Below are 16,017 nucleotides of genomic sequence, written 5' to 3' on the forward strand. Positions count from 1 at the left end.
ATAAGGATTAGAAATAAAATGTTTTCAACTGTCTGTCATGGTATTAAGAATGTGTTGTAATATAATTTTTTCACATCCTTATCAATTTCTTACAAGACATTCAAGTCTAAACTTCTGTACCTTATACTGTGAGACAAGAGCTGTGATTTCCTCTCATAATGTGTGCAGTGGGCAGAATTCCTCTCAGAACTATCAATGCCTGATTTGCTAGAAGCTGTAAATATGTTACCTTACATGGCAAAAGAAAATATTTATTTATTTTTTTTAAATAAGTCTTTTAAAAGCACTATCTCACTTCTTGCATACTTTTCCAGATCTTTCTTCCGAAGTCTTTTACATTGAGGAGCCTCTAGTTCCTTAAGTGAACTGATGTTTTTTCACAATATAAAACAAGTCTTGCGAATCTTTTCAAATTCCTACAATACTATTCTAACTTTTAAAAATTGGCTTACTTCAGTAAATTAAGGAAATAAAATATAAATGAGTTAGGGATATATCAAAAGAAAAGCTCCACAGACGTGAAAGTAGAATGATGCTTAAATTCAAGATTATTAAATAATATAAATGAATTATATTAATAACCATAAAACTGTAAAACAGTCACTATAAAACTTAGCAATCTTTTGATGTTTAGTCATTACAAAAGGTTATGCAAGTAACTGCATAATAATCAAATATAGCAATCCTCTTACCTTGTCTTGCTTCTGATAGGTTTGTTTTATGAACGAGCGGGTGATTTCATGTAGCTGACGCAAAGCTGGTACCACCCATACAAACTGGGGATTGTTAATCTGAGACGACTAGAGTTAAAAAGAAGTTACATTAATTTAGAAATAAATGGCAGATTAAATTTATTAGCTATAAAAAAGTTCCAAGTGAATTAGGTTTTACTGTTACACATTCTATTATTTTTCTCTTCACATTGCTCATTTATAGTTTATCTCCATGCACTCATAATTCAGTCTCCAACTTCTTATTCTGCATGCAATCCTAAAGCCAAGAACTGCAAACAGGAGTGGATATGAAGTGACAGTAAATGTACAGGGGTACATCAGCAAAAAACAGACAAGGAATTAGCAACTTCAGAGGATAGATTATAAGTAGCACAGGCTGCTAGGATATGTTGACATAATAAAATAAATCAATGGCACAAGCTTAACTTGGATAATACAGACGTGGCTGATAAGTAAAATGGTATAAAAATATGATTTTCTACAATGATATGATCAAGATACCAATGATATGATCAAGATACTAACAGTGGTCTAAGTATTAAAGAAAATATCCATGATCTGCTTGTATTTCCTAGTTAAAACAATTTTAGAAGAGAGAATTCTGGTTTTACTAATTATTACAGCCACTTTATATTTTTCAAAACACTTTAAAATATGTTATTTCTGAAACTGGTGCATGACAATCCAGATCTTCACATACATATCTGAAAAGTCTGATGTTCATGCACTACTCTTTAAAAAAAGAACTGCTTTTTAATAAATGACATCTTTCAAACTATGAGATTTCATTAAGAATGTCATATTAACACTATTAATCAACTGATCAAGTAACTCTCTAAAAACTGAATAATAGTTAGCATTTACTTTAAAAACTTTATTTTTTTAAAAAAGCCTTCTTGCTTCTTCAAGTCTTTCTGTAAGATAAAGATGCCTATAGGGGAGAAAAATACTTTTGATGTCATTTGCAGAAAACGGTTGTACTACCAAATACGTAAATGTGAGACAGCTATTGCCAAAATAATATTGGCTTTCCTAGAGATTAGCCAATCAATCAGCAAATACCATATTTCCTGGATTCTAAGATACAAATTTTATAAAATTTAACATTTCTGATAGTGATACTTCTTAACAATTATATAAAAGAAACTTTCTGGCCATTAGGCATAGGAGTAAGTTTAGATACTGCTATCCTTATGTGGGATGTGCACATCTGACTGTTAAAAATGTATCTGTTCATCTACCCATCATTTCTGTTCTTACATGGCATAGTTAGCACCAAACAAGGATGGGTTTTTAATTTAAATGTAGATCACTGATTTGTTTCTTGAATGCTATCAAAGGATAATACTATGACGTGGTATTGACTAGCCTATCATGTCTATCAATTCAATTAAAAGCAAATAAAACTGCCAGTCGTCTTAAGACTAAAGCATTTTCCAAAGCCAGGTGAATTTGGTGTGACAGACTTATACTCTGTGAAGGGTTACATCCTTTGGCATTAAACGTCTCTCTGCCCAAAGTTACAGCTTAATTCAAGAGGAACTATTTAACTTGTAGTATACACAACTTAATGAAGGAAAAAAGCAGCTTGAGTTTTACAAAAAAGACAAGGACACAAAACTCCATATTTCTCAACATGCCTCAAAATTCTATACTCTTAAAGATCTCAAAGAAGTCCAACGCACTACACTGCATAATGGAAAGCAGCATGCCACAGTGAGGCTGTACATACGGGATTAACCCTGTGATGCATGGTGCAATCACTGGCATCTTAGAATCAGAGAAATAAGGCATACATTAAAGGGCAACTACTTGCAAGACTAGCTAGGGTATCTCTGCTAAGACATAAAAGTTGCAAAATGACAGAAACTAAAATTCTGAGGCTTAAGTCCAAACTGATACCTTCTGAAAGGATTACAAACATTGGGATATAAATATAAACCTTTTAGTAAATAATCAGGTATATTAGAAAGTATCATTATGAGTCAATTATGGTTAGATTATTTTTTTGACACTGAAAATTAGCCTTTGGAATCTGAAAGGTATTTCTGACATAGCCTTTCTAGAGTTCAGCAAACAAGACAGATGTTATTTATTCCATCATATCTATGCTATGACATTATGCTGCTAAGCTATAAGAAAATTTTTAAATTACTCTTTTCCATTTACAAAAGGGGCAAGAGAATATGGTGAACAATTAAAACAAAGATATTTGATAATGTCTGATAACAAAGCTGAGGTTTCATAAGTAGCAGTTAATGGTATATCCAAATTAAGACTGAACGTTAGCTGAAGCTGTAGAGGTCAACTAGTTTAGCCTGCAAACCTGTGCCTAAACTCTCCTTATTCATTTTTGTTAAAGAGTTGTCTTCTGGTGTTTCCAGTGATGAGAAACTCAGGAGACAGTGCATTCTGTGTCAGACTGTCTTCCCACAAAGTTCAGTGATCTATGATACTGAAACATGCCTTTACCATAACTGCTTATGAGACATAAAAACTAAGTTGAATTAAACGTCTCTAACAATCCTAAAAGTATCTATAAGAAAGCTTTCATATTCTTTCTTGAATTCTCACTTCTCAGAGCTGAATATCCCAATTCTTCATCTGCCTTGTTTTTTCAGACCTAGCCATTTATCTAGAACCAAACTAAAAATTTTTACAAGGGTGGACACTTTTAAAAAATATTTCCTCCTGTGCTAATCAATCACACCATTGTGAGACTGTACTGAGGGCACCTTGCTATTTTTGCTTTCAGTTACGTATTTTGTCAAGTGGGGGTCATTCAGGTATGTGTAAATGATTTTAGTGTCTTCACAGGTGAAGCAGAGGAAGTAAGAGGAAGGGAACCAACATTTACTGAACGGCTGCTGGGCACTGTGCTAAGGGGACTTCATATAATGACTTAAGGATATGCAAACACCACTGATCAAGTAAAAATGATTTTTTGTTGTTGTTTAGTAATATTTTTTGGATGCGTACATTTAAACTTTTTAATTTTAAAGTAAAAAAGAGTGAAATAAGAGGGAAAGGGTTGGGGGCAGACAGTGGAAGGTATAAAGGAAGCAAAGGAAAAGAGGACCAAGGAAGCCAAGGGTATCCTGGCAGAATCTACAGAAATAAAGTTAAGAAATAAAGGTCAGAATTTCTGAACACAACAATGGAACTTGGGAATTTTAAGAGTGTCAAAAGCAGAGGGAAAGGGAATCAGTTGGAGGAGTAGAGGTAGCTGGGGGTGGGAGGGGAGTAAGAGGTGGGTGATCTTGTCTTACCCTTTGCTTAGTTTCTGTGTAGCCTGGCAGGGAGACATAATTCCCAGTCAGCCCACCTTGCTGCCTGGCAGGAAAGGGCATAGCATAGAAAAACACCTTTAGTGGCAGTATATAACTCACCCCCCTGCCTGGAGTCATGTCGGGGGCTTTGATCTTCCCACTGCCCCCCTTCAGCCACAGGTACTTTAAGAGAGTATTGCAAAAGCACTCAGTCAATGGAGAAGCTCTATGTAAATGCAAGTTGTTATTATTCGCAATGAAGGAATGGTACATCAGAATTTCCTTACTGGGAGCAGTGGGATATAAAAAATGAAGGATATTTCTTTCAAGACTAACAAAATGACTCCAAAATTCTCCCTGTTACTTTTTGAGTTTTGTTGTAAAACATCAGACATGAGTGAAGTGACTGCAAAGAGAAGCAATAAAGATGCAGCGATGCTACTGGCTAGAAAGGCTAAAGTAATGCTCAGCTGTAACAAGGAAGGAACAGGGGTCAGGAAGGATTTTCTGGTTTCAAAAGTCATTTCCCTGGAGGGAAGAAAAAGTCCCTTCAGCTTTGACCTTCAGACCTATAAAGAAATGTATCTGTTACAGTGAAGAAAAGACCACTTTCTACAGATACCTTTTCTTTCTTACTATTAGTATCAAAAGATATAAACTGCTTAAATAGCTCTAGATGAATTTCAATCATAAAGACAGAGGGTGCTAAATTATCTGAATCGCTGAGCTGAGAAAACTGGAAAAATTCACATTGTATCTGAGTAGAAAGAGAGGAATGTTGTTGAATTAAAGGGATAATTTAATCATAACCTGAGATACCAGCTCCAGTTTATGAATAATTTTAATGTAGAAAATTCACTTGATCAAATTTCAATATCAGAAATATAACCCACAAAGTTCTTAAATGCCCCCAACTGAACTTTATGACCAAGCATAATTCAGGAGAATAAAAGCCTATGAGTTACCAAGGGCACTTAACATGAGTCTCTGAATTTACCAGCGTGTAAATTAGCAGTATTCAAGATCCTTTAAACAAATACTTATGGGGAAAATCAAGAAATACAGTTTACCAACAGAACTGTTCAGCGGTTAGCTATTTACTAAAGTCTTTTCTTAAGTCAACAGTGAAATGAAACCCCTCTTGCTGTGAGGTTTCATGTTTCATCTGAGCAACCTGAGGGCCTGCGTGGAGGAGGAAGACATGCTCTCATCAGGGCTGCTGAAACCACAGAGGCAGGCTCCAGGGAGTGGCCACTGAGGTCAGCCCTCTTCAAGGAGAGCCTTGATGTTTAAGGACCGCAGCGACAGGAGAGCTACAGCCATCGCTGGCCGTTCTGCAGCCCCCCCTTACCAAGGACAGACGTGAAGCCTCCAGCCACCTGGAGGTCAAAGCCCTGGAGGGGAGGGGCTCCCATGCACTCATCCCTACGCAGTCCCAGCAGCAGGTGCTCACAGAACAATCACTCTTCTGAGGAAGCACTTTAGGACCACGTCTGAACCAAGCATCCAAAAATGACTACATGCCAGCACTGAATGAGCCTCCTTCTCCCCTTCTTTCTCTTTTCTGACTCTTGGGAATTCCTCCATTTCTCTCTTATGAGAGAAAAATGGGCATGATATTTATTAAACTTGTGCATATTTTGGATTTAATTTTAAAAAGAAAAACTAAGTTGAAGGTCTTATAATCTTATGAAAATAATACAGTAAAACTACTCTTTGAACGGGACTCTGGGTTTTTTTCCCTTTGTGAGTCAATAATTCCCCAAGCTTTAAATAATAAAGCACAGGTCATAAGAAAATATTCAAACAGCAGTCTGTGTCTGAATACTACTTGAAAAAACACGATAATACTTTACTATTATCTTAAAATTATAACTCAATTTATTAAAAAGAATTATTAAATTAGTATACCTTTTACTTATACCTCATCTGCAAATTCTTACCTTGAATCCATCCTTCTTGTTTTTATCCAGACCTGACCATTCTCCAGGCTGAAAATTAATTTTAAGAAAAATGTAAGTGACTTGGTAAAAGCAGTACCTATAATTTCCCAATTTTGGACTCTAAGGTTAAAGAGCTTCCACACAGGACATTTAGCTTAATTTAAACAATAGGGGAGGAAAATTATTTGGTTCTAATTACTCAGACAATACTATTACTCTGACAACAAAACTAGACCAAAGGTAAAACCAACCCTTTTAATATCTTCTATGCATTTAATTATGTAGCTCCTCTTGATTGCTTCTTTCACTGCATATGCGTCACTAAGGATTGTCAGGTGCTCCTCCAGAGCTTGCTGAATAAGGCTACTGGGCAGCGTGGGGAGATGAGCCAGTTCCCAGAGCACATCCAGCACCTACGGTAAACCACATGTGGTGAGCCAGCCCATATGCAAATAAAGCTGTTTTAAGCGCTTAGAGCTGGAAAAATTTGATTCTCCTGCCTTTCCAGAAGTGGTCTCAAAGCGAGCTTCCCGGCCTATTCGTCCAATAAGGCTCAACAGCTTCTGTCTCACTCTATCGCTCTCAGTCTCCCAGCTCTGTAGAACGAAAAAGACAAGACATAAGAATTGCTCCCCAGTCCATTTTGATCCCACTGGCAAAATATGCAGAAACTTTAAACTTGGGCTAAAAAAGTTTAAGAAGAGTATGGTTAAATATTGCTAATCTAGAGGAAGGAGACCTCATTTTAGAGAAATTCAAAAGCACATTTGAGCACATACCTTCTGAATAAGAACAAACAAATGATTAAGCTGATCTGAATTAAACTTGACAGCTGCTGCAGCAATAATAGTATGAATGTTCTCAATCACAGTAGATGATTGTCCTGACTAGAAAAGAAGACATTGGGGAAAAAGCTAAGTCTTGGAACCTGGAAAAACACAAGTCTTTCCCCAGAGACATACAGAAGCAAAAGTAAAACAGTAACAAAAATAAATTGATTCTAGACTATCAGCATACACTTGCATGATAAAACTGGTAAGACTACATGAAGCAACCATTATTAGTGGTTATCAGTTGGCCTTATTTTAATTTCTTGAAGCATTAAATTTCTAAAAAGAAAAAAAGATGAGAACCAAGTTCTCAATCTGACATATTCATTTTAAGAGGAGAACAAAATATTTTCAACTGGCTTAAAAACAATTTATACTGATTAAGTTTATAAGAAATACATACTAATCTTTCACATTTTATAAACAATCTTGAGGGCTTTGCCCATAGATATTTTGAGTTCAATTAATACTTATTTATCCATGGACAGTAAGTCAGCATCCTTCTCCTTCTCTGATTAAAAAATGTCAGAAAAGGGCAAAAGCAATTCTGATCAACTTACCTGTATCTTCCAAATTTTAGTGAGCTCATCTAATGACAGTTTACTGCCCAAGAGTTCAATAATTCCCTTTATACGATCACAGTATTGTGCTTGGTCTATGTTGCCTAAGAGAAGAAATACCAGAGAGGCAGACAGATAATGAACGCTGACTTTCTAAACATGATTCTATTAATTCAAAGCAACAGGAACTTGCTATAAGATTATTTAAAGGCTAGTACAAAATAAAGACGACAATAGAAAAAATAAATAAAGGCTAATATAGTCAAAGCAACAATTTCATACATTTTTAACACAAAAGTATATTATTATGAGTTAGGTAATTTTTTAAAGCAAGTTAACTTACCTTCCAATGCGATTGACAGAACTGAGTTTTCAACTAGCCAGTCTAACAATCTGTCTGTATCTATAGCATTCTTCACAGATTTGGATAAAGTGCTATCTTCTATGAGTTTGGTTACCTAAAAAGACAGGATTATTGTGATTTAATCTAATGCAAATATTCATAATCAAAATCTTCACATATATCTTGTGACTTTTACAGTATTACAATGTAGTCTGATAATTAGCCTAAATGTATCAAAGGCCAGTTATTAGAAGTTAATAGACTACCTATTTTTAATGTCTTTAAAAACAACACAGAGCTCACATTCCCTGGGCCACTGCTGATTGGCTCAGGGAAGCACATCCGACCCAAACTTCAATCAGAGAGCGTCTCCAAATTCTATACTTGGGACCCGAGAGAAAGCATCAGTCCTTCCCCGGTCATGAGAACTATCCGTGGCCATGTCTACCTTATGAAGACGCCACTCTACATGGAGAGAGAGAACAAAGAAAAGCAGAGATAAGACCTGGACAGAGTCCTGGCTGTGGTTTGGTCTTGGATTCTTGTTGGTCCTGTTGCCCCCACGTGTCTCTGACCTTACGAGGTTTGGCTATTTTTATGAGCTAGCCCAGCCTTCTTTTATTAAATTCTTCTTTTAATTTAAAATAATTCAAGAATCACTCAAATGATCAAGTGATTCACTCAAGAATCAAGAGTTACTTGTAGCCAAGGATCCTAATTAGTACAAAACTGAAGGAAAATAATTGGAATTATGGCTGAACTCTATTGGCCCCACCTATCACTCACCAAAACCAACTATGCTCATGGAAAGTTTAGGAAGCTGCAAGATCTTATTTCCATCATTTTGCTTAGACCATTCCAGTTGTAAACAAAACAAAATTTTGCCCAAACCCCAGTTAAAAGATTTGGTTTAAGTAAGTGCATATCTGAAATATAATAAAAGTAATTATACCCTTGGGGTAAAAAGTAAACCTTAAACTTCATATTCCGAGGAATTGTGTTTCAGAAAAATCTCACTAAAACACTGAATACTTCATAGGATGAATTCTGAATGTAATACATATGAAAGTATTACTTTATTAACAGACAATTGTAAACACAGACCATTTTATATATAATCACTGTTATCTCTTTTTGTGGAATTACAAGAAATTATTATTCATTTCCCAACATTTTTACATTAATAACAACTTTTGGAAGAACTTAAGAGTATCTATACTTTAAGCCTTCTAGAAACAAATGCAAAACTTACTTCTTTGAGGGAATTCATTTTGGCACTGAAATGTGGTGATTTCAGCATGCGCAGCAGGATGTCCAGCCGAAGGTCGTCCACGACGGTCACCAGATCCGGCTGGAAGCGCATGCACAGTAACTTGATGGCAGACAAGAGCTCAGGGATGCTGACCAGTCTCTTTCATTTGAAAACAAAACACACACACACACACACACACACACACACACACAGAGAGAAAACAAAAAGGAACCGATAAAACATTTTGATACCGATTCTTCCACACACAGGAATAAAGGACATATTCAGTGACCAGGATCTAGTGGTGCTTCACATGGCTGATGAACTACATTCTGCTTTTAACCAAAAATCAGCGCGTGACTGAGCAAAGAAAAGAGAAGGGGTCTGAGGGAAAGTCAAGGCAGACAAAATGAATCATGTTAGAACAACTCTGTCTAGCTTTCAGTACCAAATTATTTTAAAGCTTCTTCAATGCTATACCAATTGTACTACTATCAAAACCAGCATGTTAGTTAAATTCTTAATGGTGTCACTTACTGAGAACCCTCCATTCATTTTACTGACTGAAGTAACACCAACCATTCGGTACTTCAGAAAATAACATTTTTTCGGTCAGGAAATGTAAAATTAATTTCATGTGAGCTGTATGTGACCAGAATCCAAAGAGCAATGACATGTGAACCTTGCCCCAAGTCCTGGTTCTGCTTCTGTGGACCAACATGCGCTGCAATCCCGAGACTGGGGATGCATTACCTTGTCTTTGAGGTCCTTTTCCTCCACACTCCGCACATCCTGGATTGTATTAAGGATGACTGGGTCTAGCATGGGCTGTAGGAAAAAAGTGCTAAAGTTAATAAGGACCCTTGAATCTGTCCTTAATCTAGAGAGGGGAATCCTTCTTCATTCACATTTCACAAAGGAGAAGGTACAATGCAAAGATCTGAATCTAGTATCAGACTTCCACTAACTAACTAACACCATCCCAAGTAAACCCTTTTAACTGATTCTGAGCCTCAGCTCCTTTACTATCATATGGGTGCAGTTCCTCTTTACTTTCTTATGAGGGTCCTTTGAAGGGCAGCCAAAGACAACCAAAGACACACAGACTGACTTAAAGTATTAAACATGAGTATGTATCATTTGGAATAAAGTATTTTGCATTTGATTTTTAAAGAATAAACAGAAGCACAAACCACAAAAATATGATGCTTTATGCACTTACTTTTGTTAGCTGATACGTAAATGAGGCCTACAGATAAGACTCATACAACATACTGTTTGTTCCTGAATGGTAGCAGAGCCAGATAACTAACTCTAAGTAATATGTGAGAAGTAGTGAAAAATTAGCACGGTCTAAATGATCACTTGTCTTTAAGTAAAATAATTTTTTTTTTAAGTAAAATAAGTTTTAAACTTATCTGGTAACTAGAAAATATTTGGCTGTCAAAGCAAGAACACATCAGCAATGAATTAAAATGCCATCATGCAATCATCCACATAGAATTCCCTTATTTACACTTATGCCAACTGTATAGTGAAAACAGGGCTGTCAGGATAAGAGGCAAGTCACAATGCTCTTGTCAAGCATGTGCCAGCCTTACTTAGCTTTTACCACAACTCTGTGGGACAGGTATGGGTATTACTACTACTTTACAGATAAATAGGGAAGCCAAGTCCCAGAGGTCACTTTAGTCTTCTGAAGGAGCAAGTGTCAGAGACAGTATTAATGTACATAACTACAGCATGAATTTATTGCCAAGTGAATTTAAGGTTGGATGTGTTGTTGTTTCAGTTGCTACTGCAGGAAGTTAAGCATACTTTGGTTGGAAATTCATAAACTTTTTTTTAAAAGAACACTGTCTTATATATAAAACCTGGAATTCTAAAGAACTTAGTATTAAGTAGCAGTTGGAATATTTGCACTAAATCTCTTTCCATGGAGCAATACATGGATAAAGAGTATGCATTTAAAAATTCAATCCTGGCTTTGATTATTAAAAAGCCAATTATTAAATTGCTAATACAGATTATTAAATTGCTAATACAGATTATTAAATTATTAAGTCAAATCATTTTGCCTCTTTATGTTTCAGTGTTTCACTACAAAACAAATGATTATATTCATATGCTTATAAGTGAGAGAACACTAGATGTCTCTAAAGACTTTAATATCAGAATGAAGAAATACTTAGTCACTCTGCTTCATTTAAATAATTTTGCAGAATTACTCTGAAATCTAAAGAAGGCACTTAAAACTTAGAAATAACAGAAATTTCCAGAACCTACTAAAAAAAAAAAAACCCCATCTCCCTTGTTAAAATGGCCTTATGTACCCTAGACATTAGACATGAGGAAGAGGGCATACTATTTGCTCCCAAAGGACACTAAGCTTTCAAAACTATTTATGGTGATTTTAAAAAAAATCTCTGTGACAGCTAAGTTTCACAGACATATTTTTATAAAGAAAATAATAAATGGAGGTATTTCAACATGACATTTTATTCAGTAAAATTTGTTAACTGAAATGGAAAGGCAACCCGAAAGTGCAATGGGCCCTAAGCCTCAGAAAGCTCAACACTCACAACTCTGACTATCCTATGACCTGCTGACGTGCAGACAAGATGTGCTGTCAAACTGTTACTCAGATTCTCAGTGACTTGGCTAGAGGGAGCCCAGCAGGCCACTCAACACTGTTTAACGAAATGCTGAATCCTTAAATAACCCTGTGAAGGGGGAAGAAAGTTGCGGGGGGGGTGGGGGTGGGGGTGGGTGTTGAAAGCTATAATCTGTAATTATATGTGATAAAATGATAAACTGAAAAGATAAGTAACCTTAAATGTTTAGACGTTACCTATAACTTATTAATCACTTTTATTTATCTTCTGATAAAATTTTCACTACAAGGATAGCTAATAAAAAGCAGTTACTCTGATTGGCACAATTCTGAACAACCTGATAAAAAGATAATTTTTACTGTTTGTATGCCTTAGATCACTTTCAAAATAAGTGTAAAATGGTTTATCTTACCTGTACCACTGAGGAATTGAGGTACTCTGCACATACCCCTAAGGGCTGCACTAGTGCTGAGACTGCCTGAAGAAAAGACAGCAAATGTGAGAAATAACTGTGAGCAAGTTCTTTCCTTTCAACATTAAACAAATCCTTTTTTATATGTCAGAGAACATTTTATACTCGGGCAGGAAAAGCTGATATAAAGATGTCAATTCATCTAAATTATTATAGAAATTTAATGTAACTTAAATCATACTATGCCAATAAAACTTCTTTCAAGGCTTGGATGAGATGATTCTAAAGTTCACATTGTAGAGTAATAAAAATTTTTATTTGAAAAACGAGAGAATAGTTGGGAAAGGAATGAAATGTGCCTTTAACAAAGAAAACATTTAAGACTTTCATTAAGAAATCTATAAAACTTTACAGAAATACACAAATGGTCCAAATAAATGAGGAAAGATCATGTTCTTGAAGGGAAAGGACTAGTACTATAAACATGTCAATTCTCTACACCTAGAAACAGAACACAGTTCCACACAGGATCTTGGTGGCACTTTCTGCAGGAGATCCTGACACGTTGCCTCCATTTGGAAAAATAGAAACATGAGAATGATCAAGAAAATCTGATAAAAGGAAGATGCTGAGCAAAGCTGGCACTACCAAGAATGAAAATAGTGGAGAAACAGTATCAAAATGGCAGTGACCGAGTGAGTGAACGACAGAAGTCCAGGAACAATTCACATATAACGTATACACACACTCAGACACTTACTAAAGTCAACAAATCAAAATAGTGGGAAAAAAAAAAAACCAAAACCTTGTGGGGAAAAAAAGGAAAGTTCTTCAGAAGATCTTAAAATAATTAGTTACCCTTTTGGAAGAAAAGAAAACTGGATTTCTATCTTATGTGACATATATAAACAAATTCTAAATGAACTCAAGAACTAAGTTTAAAAAATGAAATTGTTTTGAGTATAAAATGAAATGAGTACTTTTATAAACTTTGAGATGGCAACGAGAACATCCCTCAAGCAAATTAGAAAAATTTTAAGCCATTAGGGAAAAACTGACACAAAAAGACACCATCAGCAGAAATGAAAAAAGAAGAGAAAAATCTTAGAGAAATCTTTAGCCTCAAGACATCTGATAACGAGGACAAGCCTAGATTTCTATATAGCCACCATTAGCCAATTTTCATCCAAGTAGCGGAGAAACTTTGAGCTTCTCTGTTTAAATACACTTTGCAGGAAATTAGTGGGTGTTTCATTTAACCTTTTAAAAAAATGAAGTCTATTTCTATTATTGCCCAGTGACCTACATAGCCAGTTCTTGAGAAATAAGCAAGCTGGATAAAACCCTCTATGTGAATAGGTTTTGTCTTGCTTTTCCAGTCACTACCTATTATCTTCTAGGTCAATAAAGTCTTCTCTAACATACTTGATCTGTTTAATGGGGATCAAAAAGACAGCCTAACAACCTAGTCAAGGTTCAGGGAGGGAGAACAGGCCTCTGATCAGTGTCACTAGAAGTATTCATGATCTGCTTGACCTCTGGTCTTCAAGAGTAAGCAGCAGGCAGCAAGCAATAGTCTGTTACCAAGCAGAGCGCCAGTCTCTCTCCTTGATTGTTGTTACTGCTCTCATGCAAAGATGGACCATCGGGGTTAGCTGAACAGCCACGGTCCCACAGAAATAACGGGTATTACTCTAAGCACAATTTGTATCACTTAGGCACATTATTTCACAACATCGTTTTCTACTCTGGTCAATTTGCAGTAGCTGGCACAGTGTCTTCTGCATGGCAAGAACATAATAAGTAGTTTCTAATTGAATGAGTAGAGAACAGAATGAAGTGCTTTCAGTTACAAACAAGTAGTCTGTGAAAAATTAAAGATGAAGGTATTCCCCTTGCCATAAGGTTAAATTTTTTGAGAAAGTGAAGTTGACATGAAAACATACTGGTAACTGCAACCTAAGTGGTGATTCTAAGCTCCAGTTACAGCCCTTTATTACCTGCGAATCTCTGTAATACCAAAAAGCTGACTGAACAATCTTAAAATATTTTATTTGCTTCTGGTACTATAAATAAATTGTGACTTAACTGAGGCATAAGATTGCTATGTATATATATACTTGCCACACGCAGCAATTATCCCTAAACAGCAAGATAATTTCATATAACCACTACAAGTAAGGAGTTAAGAGAAAAACATTACAAAGAGAAATGAATGTGGTGGAAAAACAAAAACAAAAAAACACAACCAAACGCTCTACCCTAAAATTTGGTTATTATGATTAAGAAAGAGTAAACATATCTGTGTTTATCAGAACCATGGGAGCTACTCCCATAAAGATTAACTTGAGTTTTAACATTTAATTTAATGTGTCCAGACAATGTCCCAGGGGTTACACACAAGCTCAATGAAGTGAACTTCCACACTGTGTACATACAGCGGTTTAACTTACCCCAAGTTCTATATCTTCTGAATGGAGCTTGGCTTGGATTACCGCAAATCCACCTAATTCTCCAAACTGAGAAGAAAAAAGGTATACATTAATTTAAAAATACTATACTTTAATAATTTAGCAAGCAACCACAGCTCATATTCTAGTTTATCAATGTGCTTATAACCCTGGTCTTCAGAGTCACCACAAAGATGATTCTAATGCTCCTGTGATACACTACAGGAAATGCACCAAGTCCTAAAGCTGATGTTTATCTGTTTAAACAGCACATATAAAAAAGAGGAAGAAATGATAAAACATATTTGATTATTCTCTGTAGCTGTCATCTACCTGAAACTCTAGGAAAGCTCATTAGAAAATGAAAAACATGCCCATATTAATAAAAGCTGTATACCTTATTTACCAAATCCACAAGCCATCCATGAGGCTCCTATGAGAAAAGAAAACAGAAATTGAAATGGCAATACAAAAACTTCCCTACTAACTCTCGTATTTCTTTTATCCTAAATCAGAAAGTTGGAAAACAATTTAACATTATTTCAAAAGGTTTTCCCAAATGTTTCTTAATGTGTATCTTTGACATCACTGAAAACAATTTTAGAAGTAAGTCTGTATGTTGATGGAATTGCTACAATACAAAGCATTTATGCATTTTGGGTAGGTGAGATCAGTTGTTTAAGCTTTCTGAGGTACAGGATAAATAATTATTAACTCAGAGTAGCAAATCAAGAGATTAAAGATTTAGTCCCAGCTGTACCATTAATTAGTGTCCCAGAGTAAGCACTTCTTTTCTCCTCCTTTTCTTCCTTTGTTTCCTCTCTCAGGCATTCACTGTTCTAGAAGCTGCATAATGTTCCAGTGGCTTGATACAGAACAGTGATGAAGAAGAGATGTGCTACGTGCTTTCATGGGAGTCATATTCCAGCAGGGTTGATAAAGACAAGTAAACCAACACATGCATTTCCACAAAAGGCCGTCAAATGAGAAATAAGAGCCCACTCTGTTCAGAGTGGTGGTCATAGAAAATCTCTTTGAAAAGGCGGTCTTTAATCTAGAACTTAAAGGATGAGACAGATTTAGCCATTCAAAGAACAGTCCAGGCAGAGAGGCTAAAATGGAAAAGCTCCTGTTTGGGGAAGGCAGAAAAGCCTACCTTCATTTGAAAAACGGAGAGGCAACTCTCCCAACTGGGAGGTGGTGAGCAGGGGAGAATGGCACAGATTAAACTGTAGAGAGAAGAAAAGCTGGAACCTACAGAAATTTGTAGACTGTGATTAGAAGGAAAGCAACAGAGTTGTTTAAAGCAAGAAAATGATACATTTTATGTTTTAAGGGGACTCTTATAATTATGTGGAGAATGGAAAGGAAGGGATGAATGGAAGAGTGATGAGCAGAGATACCAGAGGGAAGACTAGTGTAGTAACTGGGCAGGACGCGACGGTGTTGGAGTGGGATGGTGGCAGAAGACACAGAGAGACGCCAACCGAAGATCTATGTGAGACTGAATCAAAGGGCCTGTTTATGCTTTGGATATGAATACGAATCATGGCTGATTCCTATGTTTTCAGCTTGGGTGTCTAGGTAGATGGTGATGCCATTTACTGAA

The 16,017-nt window shown here is 36.0% G+C and overlaps 1 protein-coding gene across 8 annotated transcripts in view; it reads right to left on the reverse strand.

The window, feature by feature from the left end:
• Window positions 1-16,017, reverse strand: part of USP24 (ubiquitin specific peptidase 24) — a 173,156-nt gene that overhangs the window by 97,524 nt on the left and 59,615 nt on the right. For 6 of the 8 annotated variants that reach the window (XM_060400190.1, XM_015092007.3, XM_060400191.1 and 3 more), the window contains exons 6-17: window positions 14,806-14,841; window positions 14,412-14,477; window positions 11,959-12,024; window positions 9,685-9,759; window positions 8,932-9,090; window positions 7,680-7,794; window positions 7,337-7,440; window positions 6,726-6,833; window positions 6,447-6,542; window positions 6,198-6,359; window positions 5,947-5,994; window positions 693-800 (exon numbers count right to left, since the gene is read on the reverse strand). In XM_060400190.1, coding sequence (XP_060256173.1) covers window positions 693-800; window positions 5,947-5,994; window positions 6,198-6,359; window positions 6,447-6,542; window positions 6,726-6,833; window positions 7,337-7,440; window positions 7,680-7,794; window positions 8,932-9,090; window positions 9,685-9,759; window positions 11,959-12,024; window positions 14,412-14,477; window positions 14,806-14,841 — 1,143 coding nt within the window. Of the gene's footprint in view, window positions 1-692; window positions 801-4,003; window positions 4,064-5,946; window positions 5,995-6,197; window positions 6,360-6,446; window positions 6,543-6,725; window positions 6,834-7,336; window positions 7,441-7,679; window positions 7,795-8,931; window positions 9,091-9,684; window positions 9,760-11,958; window positions 12,025-14,411; window positions 14,478-14,805; window positions 14,842-16,017 lie in introns of all 8 variants that reach the window. The other 2 variants (XM_042248568.1, XM_042248563.1) reach the window with 1 other exon arrangement.

This window comes from Ovis aries, chromosome 1 (assembly GCF_016772045.2).
Source record: "Ovis aries strain OAR_USU_Benz2616 breed Rambouillet chromosome 1, ARS-UI_Ramb_v3.0, whole genome shotgun sequence".
NCBI classification, from domain to species: Eukaryota; Metazoa; Chordata; class Mammalia; order Artiodactyla; family Bovidae; genus Ovis; species Ovis aries.